The sequence below is a fragment of the Sus scrofa genome, chromosome 12, assembly GCF_054392235.1.
Source record: "Sus scrofa isolate SSC_HxYL_T2T_F1_AM1 chromosome 12, Sscrofa_HxYL_maternal_Yorkshire_Landrace_v2.0, whole genome shotgun sequence".
NCBI lineage: Eukaryota > Metazoa > Chordata > Mammalia > Artiodactyla > Suidae > Sus > Sus scrofa.
The window spans coordinates 60,413,467-60,435,796 of NC_139394.1; the positions used below are offsets into that span (position 1 = coordinate 60,413,467).

General features: G+C 41.3%; 1 protein-coding gene across 4 annotated transcripts in view; it reads right to left on the bottom strand.

Moving 5' to 3' along the window:
• Positions 1–3,979: 3,979 nt before the first annotated feature.
• MYH8 (myosin heavy chain 8) overlaps positions 3,980–22,330 on the bottom strand; it is a 31,871-nt gene continuing 13,520 nt past the window's right edge. For all 4 annotated transcript variants that reach the window (XM_084986168.1, XM_084986167.1, XM_021066270.2 and 1 more), the window contains 23 exons: positions 20,995–21,082; positions 20,793–20,910; positions 20,319–20,442; positions 20,085–20,221; positions 18,088–18,343; positions 15,041–15,283; positions 14,778–14,954; positions 14,553–14,698; positions 14,379–14,469; positions 13,904–14,293; positions 13,084–13,210; positions 12,622–12,740; positions 11,941–12,137; positions 10,363–10,546; positions 10,112–10,277; positions 9,896–10,020; positions 8,679–8,987; positions 7,841–8,044; positions 6,736–6,861; positions 6,474–6,644; positions 6,184–6,288; positions 5,248–5,343; positions 3,980–4,251 (listed from right to left, as the gene is read on the bottom strand). In XM_084986168.1, the coding sequence (XP_084842294.1) occupies positions 4,102–4,251; positions 5,248–5,343; positions 6,184–6,288; positions 6,474–6,644; positions 6,736–6,861; positions 7,841–8,044; positions 8,679–8,987; positions 9,896–10,020; positions 10,112–10,277; positions 10,363–10,546; positions 11,941–12,137; positions 12,622–12,740; positions 13,084–13,210; positions 13,904–14,293; positions 14,379–14,469; positions 14,553–14,698; positions 14,778–14,954; positions 15,041–15,283; positions 18,088–18,343; positions 20,085–20,221; positions 20,319–20,442; positions 20,793–20,910; positions 20,995–21,082 (3,849 nt within the window). In that variant the 3' untranslated portion in view covers positions 3,980–4,101. The remainder of the gene's footprint in view (positions 4,252–5,247; positions 5,344–6,183; positions 6,289–6,473; positions 6,645–6,735; positions 6,862–7,840; positions 8,045–8,678; positions 8,988–9,895; positions 10,021–10,111; positions 10,278–10,362; positions 10,547–11,940; positions 12,138–12,621; positions 12,741–13,083; positions 13,211–13,903; positions 14,294–14,378; positions 14,470–14,552; positions 14,699–14,777; positions 14,955–15,040; positions 15,284–18,087; positions 18,344–20,084; positions 20,222–20,318; positions 20,443–20,792; positions 20,911–20,994; positions 21,083–22,330) is intronic.

Below are 22,330 nucleotides of genomic sequence, written 5' to 3' on the forward strand. Positions count from 1 at the left end.
GTCATGTGTCTTTTTCAAGGAAAGTTTTGTCCAGATATATACCCAAGAGTGTGATTGCTGTGTCATATGGTAGTTCTATATTTAGATTCCTGAGGTATCTCCATGCTGTTTTCCATAACAGTTGTACCGGTTTACATTCCCAACAGTGTAGGAGGGTACCCTTTTCTCCATGCCCTCTCCAGCATTTGTTATTTGTGGACTTGTTAATGATGGCCCTTCTGACAGGTGTAAAGTGGTACTACATAGTAGTGTTGATTTGCATTTCTCTAATAATTAGTAATGTTGAGCATTTTTTCATGTGGTTGTTGGCCATCTGTATATCTTCTTTGGAGAAATGTCTATTTAGGTCTTTTGCCCATTTTTAAATTGGGTTTTTTTTTTTGTTTGTTTGTTTTTTGTTTTTTTGGTTTTTTTTGCTGTTGAGTTGTATAAGTTGTTTGTGTATTTTAGAGATTAAGCCCTTGCAGTTGCAGCATTTGAAACTATTTTCTCCCATTCCATAGGTTGTCTTTTTTTTTTTTTTTTTTTTTTTTTTTATGGTTTCCTTTGCTGTGCAGAAGCTTGTCAGTTTGGTTAGGTCCCATTGGTTTTTTTTTTTTTTTTTTTTTGCTTTTATTTCTGTGGCCTTGGGAGACTGACCTAAGAAAACATTTGTATGCTTGATGTCAGAGAATGTTTTGCCTATGTTCTTTTCTAGGCGTTTGATGGGCCTTGTCTTACATTAAAGTCTTTAAGCGATTTTGAGTTTATTTTTGTGCATGGTATGAGGGTGTGTTCCAGTTTCATTGATTTACATTTGGCTGTCTGGTTTTCCCAGCACCACTTGTTGAAAAGACTGTCTTCTTCCCATTTTATATCCTTGCCTCCTTTGTCGAAGCTTAATTGACCGTAGGTGTCTGAGTTTATTTCTAGGTTCTCTATTCTGTTCCATATTGGTCTGATGTGTATTTTGGTACCAATTCCACACTGTCTTGACTACTGTAGCTTTGTAATATTGCCTGAAGTCTGGGAGAGTTATGCCTCCTGCTTGGTTTTTGTTCCTCAGGATTGCTTTGGCAATTCTGGGCCTTTTATGGTTCCATATAAATTTTTGGATTGTTTGTTGTAGTTCTGTGAAAAATGTCATGGGTAATTTGATAGGGATTGCATTGAATCTGTAGATTGTTTTGGGTAGTATGGCCATTTTTAAAATATTAATTTTTCCAGCCCAGGAGCATGGAATATCTTTCCATTTATTTGGATCTTCTTTAATTTCCTTGATTAATGTTTTATAGTTCTCAGCATATATGTCTTTCACTTCTTTGGTCGAGTTTATTCCTAGGTATTTAATTTTTTGAGGTGTGATTTGAAAAGGTGTATTGTATTTTTATATTCCCTTTCTAATATTTCATTGTTAGTATACAGAAATGCAACCAATTTCTGAATGTTAATCTTGTATCCTGCTACTTTGCTGAATGCTGATCAGTTTGAGTATTTTTTGTGTGGAGTCCTTAGGATTTTCTGTATATAGTGTCATGTCATCTGCATACAGTAACAATTTTACCTTTTCTCTTCCAGTTTGGATACCTTTTATTTTTTTTGTTGTCTGACTGCTATGACTAGGACTTCCAATACTACGTTGAATAAAAGTGGTGGGAGTGGGCATCCTTGTCTTTTTCCAGATTTAGTAGGAAGACTTTTAGCTTTTCTCCATTGAGTATTATATTTGTTCTGGGTTTGTCATAAATGGCTTTTATTATGTTAAGGTATATTCCCTCTATACCCACTTTGGTAAGTGTTTTTATCGTGAATGGATGTTGACTTTGTCAAATGCTTTTTCTGGATCTATTGAGATGATTGTGTGGCTTTCAGTATAACTACTTGGCATTAGTTTTTTTTTTTTTTTAATATATATATATGCAGGAAACAAGTTCTTTATCAGGGATATAATTTGCAAATACTTTTTCTCAGTTGGTGGCTTGTTTTTTCCTTCTCTTTAACAGTGTTTCTCAAAGCTCAGAAACTCTGGATTTTGATGAAATCTAATTTATCTTTTTTTTTTTTCTTTCTTGGCTTGTGCTTTTGGTGTTGCTAAGACATTTTTGTGTAAACCAAGGTCACAAAAATTTACTCTTATGTTTACTTCTAGGAGTTTTTAGGATTATGTTTTTGGTATCCTCGTCTATCCAAAATTTTGTTTAGGAGCGTGTTTTGAATTTTTTGTTTTAAACTGTTGTTATTAATTTAATTTTTTTTTTTTTTGGAGACTGTGGCCTGTGTGGTTTATACTGTAAAGGAATGAGGCTGATAGGGGTTTGAGGACAGGAGAGAGTGGATGGTAGGAGGTGGAAGAGGGACACAAGTACACAAAATACATTTATTGTCTACATTGCATTTTGTTCTATTGCCATCTCTCTTTCTAGAAACAAAACTCCTTGTGTTTATACTGCATTGAATCTTGTCTTGTTCTTCCTCTTTTCATAAGTTCTTCCTCTTCTTCCTCTCTTTCTCTGGCCCACTTATCCATCCAATGTATCAGAAAACCCCATGTGGAATTCCTGTTGTGGCTCAGAGGGTTAGGAACCCTACTAGTATCCATGAGGACGCAGGTTTGGTCCCTGGCCTTGCTCAGTGGGTTAAGGAGCTGGTGTTCCTGCAAGCTGTGGTGTAGCTCACAGATGTGGCTTGGATCTGGTGTTGCTGTGGCTGTGGTGTAGATCCAATTCGACCTCTAGCCCACAAACGTCTATATGCCACAGTTGCGGCCCTAAAAAGAAAAAAAGAAAAGAAAACCCCACGTGCACTACCTTCCCAGTACATCTAGAATCCATCCAGTTCTCGTCATCTCCCAATGCCATCTCTCTGGTCCAAGCCACAGGCTTTTTTTTTTTTTTAATCTTTTATTTTGCAGTAAACTCCTAACTGGTCTCCTGGTTTCCACCTCTATCCCCTTTAGTCTGTTCTCAACACAGCAGTAAGAGTGATTCTTTTTAAAAATGTGCTAATATCACTTCTCTGGTCAAAACCTTCTAAAGATTTCACATCTCTTTCTGAGTAAAGACAAAAGTCCTGAGGTGGCCTCAGGCCCTACAGGATCTCTGGGCTCCAGATACCTCTCTTTTGCTGTAACAATCTTGCTCATTCTCCTCTAACCCTGCTAGCCTCCTTCCCAACCTACCAAACTAATCCTGCCTCAGGGCCTTTGCATTTTCTGTTGTTCCTTCCCTTGGAAAGGCTCTGCCTTGTTAATCTCATGGCTTACCCTCTTGCTTCCTTCAGGTCTCCACTCAAATGCCTTCTTAGAGAAGCCTTCCTTGACTACTTTCTATAGAGTGCTAACTGCCTCTCTCCTACTTTTTTTCTCACTAGTACTTATCATCTGTTGTGTGACACAGCTTCTTATTTGTTGACTGCCTTTCTCTCCTTGTGGTATATAAGCTCCCAGAGGGTGGGAACTATGCTTTGTTCATTGTAATACCTAGTAAACTTAGAACAGAGGCCAGCACATAATAGGTGCTCAATTCCAACTTGTGGAGTGGATACACGAGTGGGTCCTCTCTGAAGGGGTAGCCTCAGGGAGTGGTTTTCTTAGCAATTTGTAACAATCTAGAGAGACATGGTAGAATCAGGTTCAGCAAAAGAGCAGAAGATAATTTTGTATGTGTCTCTGCGTGTGGGTACCTGTGTTGTAGAGGTGGAAATGGAGATGGGAAAGGGGAAGCTGGTGGTGCCAGGAGGTACAAATATTGAATGTTCTGCAGAGCCATATATAGTATTAAATGATAGCTAAGTAAGAACTGTGTTTGAGAACAGATAATTTTGGAAATAAAAAATGACAGTCTGGGGAGTTCCCTGGTGGTCTTGTGGTTAGGATTCAGTGCTTTCACCACTATGGCCTAAGTTCATTCTGTCATCTGGGAACTGAGATCCCACACCAAGCTGCTGCACGCTGGTGCCAGAAAGAAGAAAAAAAAGAAAAAAAAAAGTGAGTTTGGTTCAATTTAGAAGTTCACTGTAGTTTTAATTTTTTCAACGTTAAGAGTAGGACCTGACAAAGCAAGTGACCCAGAATAGCACATTTTGTGCCTTCTGTAGCCCCTTGGCAGCATCAGGCAGATATGTTCATTCTGCACTGACTTTTGGGTGGATCTCCCGGCTCTTAACCCGCAGCTTGTTGACCTGGGACTCAGCAATGTCAGCCCGTTCCTCGGCCTCTTCCAGCTCATGCTGGAGCTTGCGGATTTTGGCAAGATTGGCGTTGGATTGTTCCTCCTAAGAGTGGAGATAAAGTTGTGACAATTAGACTTTGTGGTTCTCACTGAACTTGTGACCAAAAGGTATTATTTTCTCAACTCAGATATTTCCTTCTTATGGTCTGTTTGCCATATCTGACTTCAAATCCAGGCAGAAGTTATAACTTCAATTATATTTTTTACTCTAAAAAAATGAAAGAAGAAATGATTTTGAAACAGAAGACATAAGCTCATTACACAACCCTGTATATGTGTGAAATTCATTTATGATGTGTGGACTGATGGAAAGGAGGGGAGACCCATGTATGCTCATGGAGTTTAGAAAGTAAGTGCAAGGTCAAATTATAACTTCAGGAAAATGCCTCTTAAAATTTTTTTTGCCGTGTATTTTTGATGACGGATACAGACAGAGATGGGGGGGAAATGGGGCTAGGAAGAAAGTCCTCTGTTGGTTGGACTTAGTGCCATTTGTGTCTCTCCCTTCTGTGTTCCCTTTCCTTACCTCGTACCCACTCTGTTGTGTCTGGAAGAGTGGGGAAGGACCAGGAAAAGTGAAGTGGAGAATCTCGCAGCAAATCCTAATGTGCTATAGCAAACGCGCAGGGGTGAGCCCTGCTGATAACACTGGTAGTGAGTGAAGGGGTCAGCGGGGGTAAAAGATTTATGTTTGAGTTTTGGGAACACCTGATTTTGTGGCTTTCTAGAAGGAGAGGAGTATTTATTGCGGTGTTAATTAGATGTTCTACTGGATATTCTTTGTAACTATCAAGTAAGGTAGTTTATTTGGAACTTTCTTGTTTTCCTCCAACCCCCACAAATTGCTTAATAATAAAAATATTTCCTCTTGAAGTCTTAATCTATAATGAGGAGTTGGGATAACTTTATGTTTATATCATTTCTCTTAAAATATGATTGACATTTTTTGTCTCTTTTTTTCTCATTAACACATTCTCTTAATACATCCTGTACCCTAAAAGAAGTTTTCTTCTTCCCTTAAGGGTTTAAAGATACTTACAGCCTCCTCAGCTTGTCTCTTGTATGATTTCACCTTCGCCTGTAATTTATCTACCAAGTCCTGCAGCCTGAGAATATTTTTGCGGTCTTCCTCAGTCTGGAAGTTCGAAAAAAATGGTCTGCATTCAGTCCAATGAAATAAAACTACTGTAGGTGGTAAAATAAATCACTTTGGTGAGATGGCAGGTGGGCCTGGGGAAAGCACAGTCAACTCTGAGGCTTCCTTCATGGTAGTAACAGTGGCCGCTCTTGTGAAACACCCACTGTGTGCAGGTACTATATTGGAGAATCACATATATCTCCAATCCTTACCTCCCTACTCTGGTGAGTAGATGTTATCATTCTCTCTTATAGGTGATGAGTTAAGGTTTATTTATTTATTTATTTATTGTCTTTTTAGGGCCACACCCATGGTATATGGAAGTTCCCAGGCTAGGGGGTTAAATCAGAGCTATAGCTGCTGGCCTACACCACAGCCGTGGCAACTTGGGATCTGCGCCTTGTCTGCAGCCTACACCAGAGCTCACAGCAATGCTGGATCCTTAACCCACTGAGAAAGACCAGGGATCTAACCCTCGTCCTCATGGGTATTAGTCGGCTTCATTAACCACTGAGCCATGACGCGAGTTCTTCAATTAAGGTGTAGAATGTTAAGTAACTTATCCAAGTTGAAAAAGTAAGAGAGGCCAAACCAGGACTAATACCAGTTGATATGGCTTTGAAACCTATATTCTTTCCTTGCTTGTGCTATTTATCTAAAGGTCTTCCTGATTTTCCTAGCTTAGGAAAGGGTCTGTGATAAGCAGTTACATCATTTGCCGCTTGTATAGATCAAGTTAATGTGTTCCTGTCTGTGAATGCCACATAAACCATCACCAGGTTTTTAATTTCCCTTTGGGCAGGAAGTCTGGATAGTCCAGTAAGTTCTTCCCCTTACCTGGTAGGTGAGTTCCTTTACTCTTCTCTCATGTTTCCGCAAACCTTTAACAGCCTCAGCGTTACGTTTCTGTTCGCTTTCAACCTCTCCTTCAAGTTCACGTACCTACAATCAAGAAAGATATTTATATAGTCAGTCTTGGAGGGATATTAATTAACTTGGGACCTACTGAAGATATTGGGTGGCTGTCCCCAGCCCCAGGAGAGGGACGGGAGTCAGTATATAAGAAGAGAGAAGGATAGAGGAGCGCCCCTTTCCCTTCCCAGATTCAGAGGGATTGAGAGACCCACTCTGGCCTCCAGCTTCTGGATCTGCTTCTTCCCGCCCTTCAGGGCCAGCTGCTCCGCCTCGTCCAGGCGGTGCTGCAGGTCCTTCACCGTCTGCTCCAGGTTCTTCTTCATCCGCTCCAGGTGGGCGCTGGTGTCCTGCTCCTTCTTCAGCTCCTCGGCCATCATGGCTGCCTAATTAGTAAATAAACCAGGGCAATAAAGAAACTCAAAAATAGCAGGTAACACACATGTATTGCTATAAACAGATGCTCATCTTGCTCACATCAGTGATGGCCTTCTTGGCCTTCTCTTCTGCGTTGCGTGACTCTTGGATTACTTCTTCCACTTCACTCTGGAGTTGTGAAATATCACTTTCTAATTTCTTCTTGGTGTTGATCAGGCTGGTGTTCTGTCAAAAATAGTGGAAATTCGTAAGACTTACAGTTTGCACAGTTGGGATTTTACCGGTGTCTTACTTGTTGGCTCATGCAGGGGACCTAATGGCAACATTTCACTAAACTTTAAATATTTGTTCAGTGCAAAATGTTAATCATCGGTAAGGTTGGTCCCCCCCGTCCCACGCTATCCCTACATCCATTTGATTTATGCATAAGGAGTTTGGAGGTTCGAGAATGCCTATATTAATTACTTGTTTTTTCAATTATATGTCAACCAGACATCACCAGTATGCTCTCCTTTAAAGGTTGGAAACATTAGAAAAGAATAGATTATTTTTATGAGAGCCTGGCAGTGAGAGTTTCTCAATTAGAAGGAATATAGTCTGTTAACCTGAATGGCTTGCTCCCTTGGGGAATACTGAATGACTGTTAAGAAAACATTTTCTTATGATTTCAACCTGGTGGTTCTCTAGGGAAAGCAAGACCAACTCAGTGGATATTTGGAAACGTCTGAGGTGGATATTTTTGGTTGTCACAATGACCTGGGCTGCTAAATTTCATGCCCAGGCGGGTCAGCAATGATAAATGTCCTGCAAGGCACAGGGACAGTAAACATAGCAGTGCCGAGTGCCGAAGCACTCCTGATGAGGCTACTCGACATAGTTCCAGATTTTGAAGTCAATGGGAATCCTTACTCAGTTTTATTCCACATCATGGTTTTTGAAATAATCTAGAATTAAATTTCATTTTAAAATATAAAAGTAATACCCTTGCTCCTTTTTGGTAGAAAATCTAAAAAAGACAAAAAAGAATGCCCATCAAAAAAATCAGCTAAGGTCCCATCACTCCAAGATAATTACAATCAATATCTTAAAGCATATCCCCCATCCTTTAACATATATACATATTTTTAAAAATGGAGTGCTTCCAGTTATAATCCTGATTCATTGCTTCACAATATGTCAGCATTTGTTGATGTGAGAGTCCCACCTGGGTGTGCAGGAGCTGGACTCGCTCACTGGCATCCAGAAGCTCCTGTTCTGCAATTTTCCTGCTCCTCTCCGTCTGCTCCAGAGTGGCCCGCAGCTCCTCCACCTCGGCCTGCAGCAGGCTGGCTCTGCGCTCCACGATGGCCAGCTGCTCCTTCAGGTCCTCCTGGCCTCGGAGAGCGTCGTCCAGGTGGAGCTGGGTGTCCTGTTAAGTTAATAGAGGGCCTTGGACACTCTGAGGAGGATGTGAATGAGCGTCGAAATGGTGATGTCACCAGCTTAGGTGAGAGAGAATTATCAGGAGACAGATTCTTGTTGTGTGTATGCCATCAACTGTTATTTTTCACGTGCAAGTCACCAGTGTCTATCAGGTATGGAGCGTTTTCCATACGCTTTACCCAGTGGTTGACATCTGTTACTGCACTCGATTGTCACAAGTAACCCTGTGTAGAGGGTGGTTTCATTTGTATTTTGTAGAAGAAACAGAGGTTCTGAGAGGTTAAATAACTTGCCTAAAGTCACACAGCTGGCAAGTGACAAAAACCAAGACTCAACCTCAGGCCTATTGGTATCAAAGTTTTGTAATTTCCCTCCTATCATAGCTTATCTCTGGGCTTCTGTTTTGTGTGTGTGTGTGTGTGTATGTTCTTTTTTTGTACACAATATATGTTTTTTAATATTATACTCTGTGTACTTAATTTAGCTACCTCCATACTATGAACTGTATAGTTTATAATTTAATAGAAAAAAAATGGATAGTTTAACCAGAAGCCGTTGTGATGAATGGAAGATGGGTCACCTCCCTGACTTGTCTGAGCAGTTAATGTGGACGCATTTACCTTGAGGATGCCTTGGGTGTTCCTGTAGTTCCTCAAGCTCTCTGCTGCCAAGCGGTTGGCATGGTTCAGCTGGATTTCCATTTCATTCAAATCTCCTTCCATCTTCTTCTTGACTCTCAGGGCATCATTCCTGCTCCTGATCTCAGCATCCAGCGTGCTCTGCATGGACTCTACCACTCTAATGTGGTTCCTCTTCAGCTGTTCAATTTCCTCATCTTTTTCGGCAATTTTTCTATCAACGTCGGCTTTGACTTGGTTCAGCTCCAGCTGGATGCGCAGGATCTTTCCCTCTTCATGTTCAAGCGATGCCTTAATTAAATAGTGATCAGTTAATCATGGAAAGTGAGTTGGCTCTCTGGAGTATATTTCCTTGTGAGCCAAACTCTTGCTGATATGAGTTCGTCTAATTTTACAGAGTGCAATACGATACTTCCAGGAGCCTACTAGGGAAATTTCCCTTTTATTCAGTTGTGGATTTTATGGGGCAGCTCTGTCATAAGGGTGCTTTGTAAAGTATAAAGTGATAGATGCATATTATTCATACAAGTACTAACAAAAATTACATGATTAAACTTGTGTATAATAAGCAGGAACTCTCAATCTGTTTTATAACTTAAAATGTTCATGTGTGATATACTAAATCCTATTGTAGAAATTCTCAGTTTTAAAAATGTCTCTCTCTATATATATCTAATTATAAAATATATGTTCACTGTAGAATATGGGGTGATTTATAAAAAAAGAAAAATTTCCTCTGTGCTTCCACTCAGAGACACAATTTTAATGGGGTACATTTTTCTAGTTTTCCCCTTATTTATAGCTATCTCCTCATGACAGAATTATATTGTATATGCAAATGTGTGCCCTGCTTTAAAAATTACTCTCTGCCATAAATATCTCCCCATATATGTACAACTACGGGTGTTCTGTAGTTTGCTTCACCTTGTTTTTGGGATTGGACATCATGTGTTTAAAGCTCTACCTCCATTTAAGATAATTTTCTTGGGATAGATTCTTAGAAATAAAATTTACAGGACATGGTATTACATTTTTAAGACTTTTGATAATTACTGCCAAATTGCCCTTCGCCAGGATTATATGAGTTCAGATTCTCACCTGCTGTGTAATAATGGATCCATCTCATAGTACCATTGCCCACTGAGTGTTTTTACCACTGTTTATCTTTGATTTTCCTCCTATGGCATCATCATATATACCTCTGCTTCCTCTAAGGCAGCCTGAATATCACATTTCTCTTGTTCCAGTTGCTTCTTTATTTTTTCCAATTCATGAATTTGTTTCCCTCCCTCTGCAATCTGCTCCGTGAGGTCAGAAATCTCCTCTGTGGGTGAACCGAAGGGAGAAGTGGTCAGACTGATGCAGCATAGGTCTTGCCAGGGCCAGGTTGGGTAGGAAAGTTCAAGAGCACTCACGCTGCAAGTTCTTATTTTCCCTCTTTAGCGTTTCAAGTTGGTCCAGGGATTCCTCGTAGGCATTCTTGACCTTGAACAGCTCAGTGCTGAGTGAACGGGACTCCTTCTGGGAGGCCTCAAGTTCAGCCTGAGTTTCCTCGTACTTCTGTTTCCATTCTGATAGGACCTGAAAAGTGGTAAATTGTCAGCTGATGGAAGGAGAATGGGAGACAAAGTAAAACACCGATGGAGTTTGAGCAGGCTGGGGCTACCTTGTCAAAGTTCCTCTGCTTCTTATCCAGAGCCGTGCAGGCAGCATTGGACCTCTCCACATCGAGCATGAGGTCCTCGACCTCATTCTGGAGCCGCTGCTTAGTCTTCTCAAGGGAGGCGCACTTGGCATTCACGGCTTCTACATGTTCCTCAGCTTCCTGCAGACGCTGGGCTAGCTTCTTCCTGAAAAGTTAACCAGGCATTTAAGGAAAGAGGTCAGGAATAAGGGAAAGTGATAACTTCCTGGGCCCCCTTTCGTGGTCCTATTTCTATAATGTCAAGTAGTATGGTTTTCAAAACTGTGGTAGTCAGAACACGGTTCTAGATTGATCAACTATGAAAAGATCCAAAGTAGTGAACTCAAGCCCTTTTTTTTTTTTTTTTTTTTTTTTGTCTTTTTAGGGCTGCACCCGTGGCATATGGAAGTTCCCAGGCCAGGGGGCCAATCGGAGCCCTAGCTGCTGGCCTGTGCCACAGCCACAGCAACTCAGGATCCGAGCCGTGTCTGCGACCTACACCACAGCTCACGGCAATGCCAGATCCTTAACCTACTGAGCAAGGCCAGGGATCAAACCTGCATCCTCATGGATACTAGTCAGATTTGCTTCCTATTAGCCATGACAGGAACTCCACTAGTCCTTTTTGTTTTTGCATTCTTAGGGGTTATTGTTGGAGTTGGCATGTACTTTACTGCATAAGATTTCAGGATTTTCATGGCTTCTCATTGAGTATGATATGGAGAAGGATTAGCCAGGGTAATTTTATTGATTGATTTATATATCTCATATCATTCCAAAAAGGATTTGAGACTAACTAGGTACTTTATTGGGCACAAATATATTGGGTATATTCTTCTTTCTCAGACTTTTCATTTTACTTGTATACTTTTTCCCTAGAGAAAAATAGCCAGTTTATTCTAATGCTAAATATTTGAACAGTCTCTCACCAGAGAAAGAAATAGATCAATAAATCAGGACAGTTCACGCATTCTTAGCAAAGGCAGGTTTTTTTTTTTCCCTTCTGAATTGTCTACATTCTTGCTTTACTCAATTGTGTGCCAACTGTACATGCCTAATATACACAAAAAACTTTAGCCCTAATGCTCTAGAAGGTCTACCTGAAAGTCTCCTTTGGTCTGTACTCAGACTAAGGCTTTACTCTATTCTGACTCACCCTGGATATTATGCATGGTTTGGTGGCCTCCAACATGAGTTTTAAGGGATCTGTCTTTGTGCTACAGTACTGAAGAAGGTGGTCTCCGGAATCAGAATGTCGGTCCTAATCCCAGCTGTACTATGTATTAATTATATACTCTTGTGTTGGTTGGTTAATCTCTCCTAGTCTCAATTTCGTCACCTGTAAAGTATGTATACCAATAACAATGCAGCATAACATTGCTACGAACACTGAATGAGTTAATATATAGTAGCATTTGACACATAGTATGCACTCAGTAAATGTTAGCTTCTGCTGTTGTCATGTTAGCATCCTCATTATCACAGCCGTTTCAGGGAGTTGCTGAATTGGGCAGCTAGGAAGCCATGTCATTTCCCGCCTCCAGAGTTCACGGTACACACTTGGCCTCCTCCAGCTCCTCGGTGCGCTGAATGGCGTCCGTCTCGTACTTGGTCCTCCACTGGGCAACCTCGCTGTTGGCCTTGGACAGCGCCCTCTGCAGCTCGGCCTTGGCTTCCTGCTCCTCCTCATACTGTTCCCGCAGCAGGTCGCAGTCGTGGCGGGAGGACTGCAGGGCGTGGGCCAGGGCGTTCTTGGCCTGTGGAAGGAGAAGTTTAGTGACTTAAATTTATTTTTTCAGTTTAATTTATACACTTAAAGTGGAACCTAACTGAACACATTAATTTTTATTTATTTATTTTAATGACTTTTATTTTTTCCATTATAGTTGGTTTACAGTGTTCTGTCATTTTTCTACTATACAGAAAATCGACCCAGTCTCTCTCTCTCTCTCACACACACACACACACACATGTATATATACACATTATTTTTCTCACATTATCCTCCATCATGCCCCACAACAAGTGACTAGATATAGTTCCCAGTGCTATACAGCAGGATCTCATTGCTTATCTACTCCAAATGCAATGGTTTGCATCTGTTAACCCCAGATTCCCAGTCCAACCCACTTCTCCTCCTCCTTGGTAACCACAAGTCTGTTCTCCAAGTCCATGAGTTTCTTTTCTGTGGAAAAACATGTTTAGTTTTGATTAGCCAAGAAGATCTTTGGTAAAACTTACTTTAGTTTCTTCCTCTAGCTGACGTTTCAGCTCCTCAATCTGCTGAGTAGATGCTTGTTTAGTCCTTGAAAGCTGAGAGACCAAAGCATCTTTCTCATCCAGTTGTCGTGAATATTCACCTAAGGATCAGAGGAGCGAAAGAATTGTTAACAGCATAAACAAATAAGCCTAATGTTTGTGTGTGTATATATATATATATATATAAAATATATGACAAATATATATTTTATTTAATTCTAAATAGTTACAGAACTGGCTAGAAGTAGAGATTTTTTAAAAAGCAGTATCTCTGTAGGAGTATAACAAGTAAACCAGTCTGCTGATTCTTTCTTTTTTTTTTCTTATCTGCTCAGCAAATTCTGGTAGGTTGTTTACCCCTCTTTAATACGGTAGTATTGCTGTTAATTCAAACTCCTGGAATTGCTTTAGTCTAGGACATAGTTGCAGGACTCAAAGCTTTACCAGCTTCTGTCTGCAGGCGCGCTCTTTGAGCCGTCAGGTCATTGATCAGCCGCTGCTGCTCTTCCTCCTTTGTCTTAAGTTCACTCATTTGATCTTCTAGAGTGCGGCACATCTTCTCCAGGTTTCCCTACGGGATGTGTGGCAGTGAAAGACAAGATACTGAATGCAGTAAAAAGATGTTAACACTTGATTCTTTTTTTTTTTTTTTTTTTTGCTTTTTGTTTTTTGTTTTTGTCTCTTTAGGGCCACACCCGTGGCATATAGATGTTCCCAGGCTGGGGGTTGAATCGGAGCTGTAGCTGTCAGCCTACACCCCAGCCACAGCAATGAGGGATCCCAGCTGCACCTGCGGCCTACACTATAGCTCACAGGAATGCTGGATCCTTAACCCACTGAGCAAGGCCAGGGATCGAACCCACGTCCTCATGGATATTAGTTGGGTTCGTTAACCACTGAGCCACAGAGGGAACTCCAACACATGATTCTTAAAATATTTTTAAGAATATTGTGTGTGAGTAGGAACTTATGGCACCAACTCTATGGAACATGCTAGACGTCAAGCATGGTGGGTGCAAAATGTTCCTAAAATGGTCATTATTGGGGCTTATTCGTTTATCTCAGTGGTACTGGATACTGACACTTGCATAAGGTAGATTTTGAAATAATCTTAGTCATATCCAGCATTTAAAAAAATGGAATAGAATGGAATATATTATAATAGAAAACTTGAGATCAGTGCCTACAAACAGTGTTTAATGACAGAGTGATGGAGGTTCTTATAGGTTATTGATTACCCTCATTTAAGGATAGTAGTGTGTACCTTGGCTTTGGAAATGGTCTCTGCATTACTGCTAAGGTCATCGATCTCCATCTTCAGCTCGCTCTTCTCCTTCTCCAGCTTCTGCTTGACCCTCTGCAGGTTGTCGATCTGCTCCCCCAGCTCGGCCACGCTGTCTGCGTGCTTCTTCCTAAGAGCAGCTGCTGTGGCCTCGTGCTGCAGGGTGGCCTCCTCCAGGTCCCGGCGCATCTTCTGGAACTCGGCCTCGCGCTTCTTGTTCATCTCAATCTGGGCTGACGTCGCCCCTCCGGCTTCTTCCAGCCTCTCGCTGATCTCCTCCAGTTCCCGGGAGAGGTCGGAGCGCTGCTTCTCTGCTTTGGCCCTGGAGGCCCGCTCTGCCTCGATCTCCTCTTCAAGCTCCTCAATGCGGGCCTGGCAGAGATGCAGCACATTAACAGGAACTCATCTAAAGTTCAGGGCTTTGGGTACAGAAACAAATAGAGGTGTGATGACTCACCTGCAACTCTTTGATCTTCTTCTGTAGTTGAATTTCTACCGCCTGCTCATCGTCAATTTTGCTTAGCAGATTGCTGATTTCAAATTCTTTCCTTTAGACAGAAGAACAAGACATATTAGTACCCACATGAATTGAAGATGATGTTGCATAGAATTTTTTTTCTGGAGTTCCTACTTTTTAAGTTTCTCATCAAGCTGTTGTTTGTCATTTTCTATATCTATTATGGATTCTTGGGCCAATTTTAGGTCACCCTCCAGTTTCCTCTTAGCTCTTTCTAGATCCATTCGAAGTTTCTTTTCTTGCTCCAGAGACCCTTCAAGCTAATGAGAAAGTAAACCTTGTTAGGAATTAAAAGTATATTTTTAATAAATTTTCAGGTCATATTAAAAATACACTTACATCATCCACTTGCTGCTCTAGCTTGGCTTTAGCTTTGTTCAGGGTGTTGACTTTGTCCTCTTCTGCCTGCAGGTCATCCAGGGTCTGCTGGTGGGCCTCCTGGAGGGCCTTCTTCTCCTTGGTCAGCTTTGCAATGGTTTCGTCCAGGCCTGCCATCTCTTCCGTGAGGTTTTTCACCTGGAAAATTTAAGAAGGAATCTCCGCAGTAAAGCACCTTAGTTGGATGGCAGACTCTGCATGGTGTAGCAGAATCTGATTCATACCTTGTTCTCTGTGGCATGTTTCTCCTTTTCAACCTTGGCCAGTGTCAGCTCAAGGTCATCGATGTCTTTCTTCAGTTCTGAGCACTCATCCTCCAGTTTCCTCTTCTTGGCCGTCAGCTCGGCATTGATCTCTTCCTCATCCTCAGCTCTCTCAGTCACCTCCTTGATTTTGGCCTCCAGCTGGATTTTGTTTTTAATCAGTTGCTCACACCTTTCCTCTGCATCAGCCAAGGCGTCAGCTTCCTGTGGAAAGATTCATTGAGCTATTTAGAGAATTTGTTATTTAGTTGGGAACTTGTTCCTTGCACAAAATAGTAGTGTTTATTGAATGATAATGAATTTTTCAGTGTGAATATGAATTAAACTTAATTGAACATTATTACATTGTCTGGATAAATGTAGCTAATTAGATGTGGAACTGTAGATTTAGAAGCAAATTACTCTGAAAAATGACTGGATTAAAGCAGTTGACTGTTTTAAAAAGTATTGTATACAAGAGTGGAGGGACCCAAGGAAGCCTGGGTTCTTGCCCAAATTTGCCTCTGTATGTATGACCTTGGGCAGATTGCTTTGTTTTTCTTATTTTTTGTGATCTCATCCAATTAAAAGGGTTGGAATAAATGACTAAGAACATTTCAGCTATAATATTTGAAGCTTTCAACTTAATCAAATTGGTTAGTTTTGGTTTTGATCATTTCCTTTCTTGCCTCAAACAACTGTTAGATTGAATTAAAAAAGAAAAAAAGAACATAAATAATTTCATGCCTACGAGTACATTCCCGTGTACACTCAGACCTCCCTGATAGTCTGTCATAGTGCTCTAACTGTCCAAGATTTCCATTTCCATTTTAAGAATTACCTGTTAGTCACAAAATGAATTTTAGAATACCTACGAACTTATAATTTTGAGAAATTACTTATGTCAATAAAGTTTCTCTAAGTGACTAAAGAACTCATGAAAATTAGTTCAGCACTAATTATTTTGGCCCCAGGGAAGATCTTTAACTTCTCAATGTTTGTTTATATCTTAAGTTTTTAAAATGCATAAATGGATGATAACAGGGATTTCCCAGGGCTCCTTTGCTTTTATTTATTTATTTGGCCACATCTGCAGCATGTGAAAGTTCCTGGGCCAGGGACTGAACCCATGCCATTTCAGTGACCTGAGCACTGCAGTGATGATGCCAGATCCTTAATCCACTGCACCATAATGAAACACTTTTTTTTTCAGTCTTTGCTTTTATTATTATTATTATTATTATTATTGTCTTTTTGCCTTTTCTAGGGCAGCTCCCATGGCATATGGAAGTTTCCCAGGCTAGGGGTTGAATCGGAGCTGTAGCTGCCAGCCTATGCCAGGGCCACAGCAACGCGGGATCCACGCCGTGTCTGCAATCTACACCACAGCTCATGGCAACGCTGGATCCCTAACCCACTGAGCAAGGCCAGGGATCGAACCCACAACCTCATGGCTCCCAGTCAGATTCACTAACCACTGCGCCATGACGGGAACTCCTGCTTTTATTTTTAATGGTGATAAACAAGTGAATATTTACTTACTGAGTAATGAGAATACCTATGAAAAGAAGCTAAGATGAAGAGGCTGTGATACTGTGCTTTAAGGAAAATGTAACCATCATATAAGTGATTTTATCAGAAGGAAAAGTTGAAAAAGCTTCAGAATTTTAAGGAAGCAATCCTTTTTTTTTTTTTTTTTGTCTTTTTTTTTTGTCTTTTTGTTGTTGTTGTTGTTGTTGCTGTTTCTTGGGCCACTCCTGCGGCATATGGAGGTTCCCAGGCTAGGGGTCGAATCGGAGCCGCAGCCACCGGCCTACGCCAGAGCCACAGCAACGCGGAATCCGAACCGCATCTGCAACCTACACCACAGCTCACGGCAACGCCGGATCGTTAACCCACTGAGCAAGGGCAGGGACCGAACCCGCAACCTCATGTTTCCTAGTCGGATTCGTTAACCACTGCGCCATGACGGGAACTCTGGAAGCTATCCTTTTTACAGGTTTCTTCATGACATTGTTGGGCTTGTTGAATCAAGGAGATAGGTTATATTTGGCCAGAGTGCTGGTTCCAAACCTACCCCACTCTGGTTATAACTCCTTCTTGAACCAATAAACAGAGACCTTAAGAACTTAGGCAGTGGAGTTCCCATTGTGGAGCAGTGGTTAACAAATCAGACTAGGAACCATGATGTTGCAGGTTTGATCCTTGGCCTTGTTCAGTGGGTTAGGGATCCGGCGTTGCCGTGAGCTGTGGTATAGGTTGCAGATGAGGCTCGGATCCCATGTTGCCGTGGCTGTGGTGTAGGCCGGTGGCCACAGCTCCGATTGGACACCTAACCTGGGAACCTTCATATGCTGCGGGAGCGGCCCTAGAAAAAGCAAAAAGACAAAACAAAACAAAAAAGAAGAACTTAGGCATTGAATCAAAGGAAGAATCTCTGCCTTCCACCCTACTGGTTCAGTTCAAGTAATGGCTGATGAATTTGTTGAGCTCGATCTTGGGGGCTGGGGAAAAGAGATACAGAGAGAAATAAGAATAACTGTCTTTCTTGAACTTATATATAGCCCCATACACTTGCATTCAGAAAACAGGGAGTTCGCTGGGGGTCTAGCCGTTGTTACTTGGCACTTTTACTGCTGTAGCCCTGGTCTGGAAACTAAGTTTCCACTCAAGCTGCTGTACACCATGGCAGTAAAAAAAATACGGCTGTGCTTTTAAGGCTGGGATGAAGCAGGCAAGGCAAATGAGTAAAATGACAGATTTGGGGACCTGCCTTTGAACTGCTTCTTTCATGGTTGTTAAATTTGTGATGTGGTTAGATACATTCTTCAATCTCCCATTTTTCCACTTGCAATTTGAAAGTAATGGGTACCTTATTTCCTCACAGGAATGTTGAAAGTTAAGTGAAATACTGGAAAAAGCAACTGGAAATTTTCTTTGTTGAGAAAGGGCCATTTGTGAATGCAAAGTCTGTGTGAATTCGAGAAAAACTTCTGTAACGTGGTGCATTCAGCACGCAGAGTACTCACAGACTGAACCTGGAGCTGCAGGTCGTTTTTCTCTTTCAACAGAGTCACCATCTTTTCCTCCAGTTCCTTCCTCTTTGCCTCTGACTTGGCGAGTTCCTCCTTGGTTTTCTGGAACTCCTCTTTCATGGTGGCCATCTCCTTCTCGGTCTCTGCGCTCTTCAGCAGAGGCTTGATCTTGAAGAAGAGTTTCATCCAGGGCCAGTGCTTGACGTTCATGAAGGCTCGGATGTTGTACTGGATGCAGAAAAGAGCTTCTCTGAAATGACAGAAAAGTATCAGTGTAGACTGTTCCACTCACTGGAGACAGTGTTGTTGTTACTATCTTTTTAATGTTATTATCTCCTTTTAATGACCTCTCCCAACATATAAATGATATCTCAAATTCTGTATATATATTTTTTGGCTTTTTAGGGGCACACCTGCAGCCTATGGCAGTTTCCAGGCTAGGGGTTTAATCGGAGCTGTAGCTGCTGGCCTATGCCACAGCCACTGCAATACCAGCTCTGAGCCGTGTCTGCGACCTACACCACAGCTCATGGCAATGCCAGGTCCTTAACCCACTGAGCGGGGGGGCAGGGGTCAAACCCACGTCCTCATGGATACCAGTCGGGTTTGTTACTGCTGAGCCACAGTGGGAACTCCAAATTCTGTATATTTATGCAGGCTTCACACACATGCCCTGACACTCAGAGTGGTCCTCAGTATGACCACTTTGTCAGTGTGTCCTGCTCATATTGAGCAGTTCTGTGTTTTCAAGCCCCTGTCACTCTACCCAAGCAACTGACTCTAGAGGAGGAGAGCTTTGTATAGATGAGCAGCAAGTACATTTTAAGATTATTTGAGAATTCACAGTATTAATGATTTGGGAATGGATGTGGCATAGTAAGCTGTTTGTGCTGCTTGGCTGTTGGCACACTGATGCAAACTGTGAAAGGGCATGGCTTGCTTTCTGAACTGCCCCACCCAAATTGAGCTTACAATTTATCATGTTTTCCTTGAAGCCTCTGCTCTTATTTTAATCATCCCTGAATTGTCTGTTCTATAAACTTCTTTTGTTAACATCTTCACATAATGTACTGGTTTTTCTCAAATCCTTTCAGATGCTACATTCTTACCTGCACAGTTAGATTGTTAATGTCTGCAGGGCATTTAGCCTGGATTGAGCTCCAAAATTTCTTTCATTTAAATAAAATTTTAAAACAGTAATAAAAGATACCCCTCTGCACACCGTGGCATTAGACTGACAAGGTTTGACTACCTTGTAACAATGTGTCTGTCTCTTCAAGCTTGTTAAAATGGAAATTCTATTTCTCCAGGTCCAATTTATAGGAACTTTAACTCTCAGAAGGCAGGTAGCATGACATAAGCCATAATGCTGACACACGGAAAAGACTCGGGAACACTTAGAACAGAGAAGTAAATAAGTGTAGATGAGCAGAATGAATGCAAATGTGTGTGTGAGGACAGGGAACGCAGTGGTGCTGGGTGGATAGAATTGGATGATGTTAATTAGGGAAGGGGAAGTGGACGTTCTCAACTGGTAAATGGATAAATTAGGCCGAGAAGAAAGGGCTTGTGCAAACATGAGAGTGAGAGATAAGCACATTGCTCAGCAGCCTGGAAAGGGCTACGCAGTTGGGCATGATAGATGAGGTGGGAATAGGGAGGGCCTTGACAGACACACAGGCAACTTGGACTTGACATGAGAGACCGTGGGGAACCACACACTGAGATGTGGCGTGATGGAAATAGTGCTTACTGCAGATTATTCCTGCAGCTGGACGTGAGATGAATGAAAGGGAGAAACTGAGGGACGAGAGAAGCTTTGAGGGGAATCCAAGTGTGAGGGGTTAGGCAAAGGCTGATGTGTTGTAGGAGTGTGTTCTGAATGGGCAAAAAGTTCCTATTAACCTCAAAATGAAAGAGTTAATGAGCAGGAAGGCTGGTTTACAGTCCCTAAGGGACTTTACAGTCCTGATATTCTGCAGGATTGTTACCTCCTCTGCAACATCTTCTGATATTCTACCCTCATTAGGAATCCCCTGCAGACGGCTTGAGTTCTTGTTATAATCTGAGCCAACTTTTCATCTCTCATTTCTTCCAGAAGACCCAGAAGGCCAGCTTTGAAGAAAACCTGGAGAGAGGGAAAGCCACAGGTCATCCGCAGACTACAGGAGCTGCGGAAATGGCAGAAGCTAGTTGGATCAGGTGTAAGTAAATGATAGCTATACCTTTGTATGTCCAAATTTGTACTGGGTGTGGTCAATATCAATTGAGGCAAGAAGTTTCTCCGAAGCCTTCTTGCTGTCGATGAACTGTCCATCTGGAATAGCACTTGCATTTAAAACTTTGTATCTGTTTAGTTGAAGAAAGAAAGAATAATTAGAGAGGTATGGTCATACATGAAAATCAAACCACACCAAAAACAAATGTCGATAAAAATCTCAGAGAAAAAGCCAAAGTAGAAAATCCAACTGTCCTTTAGGCTCAGGTAGTAAAACAGTACTATTTTTTTCATGGTCTAATGCCAACTTCCTTCCTACTTTTAAGGAATGCCACTTTTTCTAACCTGTATTCTGCCCTGCCAGCACAAGAGTTAATAATATTTACTAAGCAGGATACGTGAAATACAGTGAACAGAGGACAAGAAGGAAGATGATTAAATCTTCAGAGCATTCAGTGCAACACGACAGAGAGACACTGGCCTTTGTTTAAAATCCCCGTATAGGATTCTGCTTGGGAAGCCCTTCCTGCAGATGCGGATGCCCTCCAGCACGCCGTTACACCTCAGCTGGTGCAGGACGAGTTCGTGCTCCATGGCCCCTGAAGAGATGTCAGAGTGCTCACCACTGGGCACTGGATTTCGCACTGGTGCCTGTTTGATTATTTCATGCTCTTAGATCTTACCAGGAGTTTTGGTTTCATTGGGAATGATACACCGTACAAAGTGAGGGTGAGTGCTCCTCAGATTGGTCATCAGTTTATTTAAATTCTCCTAGAAAACCATATAAAAAGGACTGATGAGAAGGGTCCATTTCAGATTCCTTTTTTCTTTCTTTTTCTTTTTTTGTAATTACATGGAATAAACCTAGGCACCTCTTTTAACTACCAGATATAAGTCTTTGAGGCTTCAGTTGCTCAGTATTTTAAAGGTCTCAAGCATTCTAGCCTGCCACATAATCCAGAGGCCAAAGTGCTGGGAGGAAATGCAGGTCTCCGTGGTATTCATTTATAACACCTAGGAACTGTCCTGTAAACAAACTGAATTCCCGAGCCTTGATGCACAGGAAGTATTGTCCTGGGAATCAGAAGACAAAAGACTATAGTCTTGCATTGCCACTAATGAGCTGCTTGACTCTATAAAATCCTTTTTGTCTCTCTGGGCCTCATCTGAAAATAGCTGAGATTACCTCTGAGGTTTCTTTCATCTCTCTCTGTTAGTTGTTTTCACAGTAGCAGTTTACAGTGGTAACCTAGGTTAGCAAACGGTCCTGATGTTTGCCGTTCCATTCTTGAGTTTATTATTCCCTGGGACCTGTAATTTGTTTTTTTCTCTTTCCTTTTGTTTCTGTTTTTGTTTTTGAAGAGTCTAAAATCATGACACTATATGACCTTGTGTGGGTGGATCGTAGGATCCACAGTTTGAAGCATATGGGGGGAGTTATTCCAGTGATAAGAGTTACTGGTTATGACAAACAATGGTGCTTTATTCAACCATAGAAAACTGGCATATAGATATTTCCTAATATTTCTTAGGTATATTCTTTGAGAAGGCAGGGTTGCTTTTTTTTTCATATCTCAGTAGCCATCAGGAAATTAAAAAAAATGAATAGTATGAGTTTCTACTCTTCAAAATATGTACAAAAATAAGTTGATGAAACAAGAGTATATTTGGTGAGATAATGCAAATTGGTAGTGAGAAAGAAAAAAATAGAGCAGTTGTCTTGTTTAGGTCAAGAAATGTTGCATCTGCATACAAGTCCTGACAAAGCACCCATTAGACCAGCCATTTCTTACCTTCCCCTTTAGAAGAGCCAGTTTTTAAGTCATCTCAGAGAAGCATATTATTTGTAGCAACATTAGTATACTGTTATCTTATTCTCAAGAGATATTTTCTAGTTTAATCATCCATCTAAAAATCACTAGGTTTGCTTTTAAGTGATTTTCAGCTATTAAAAAAAATTAAATCCCCCTCAGAGGGCAAAAATGTGTTTTGGTGGAAGGATGTCTTAAAGAGTATATC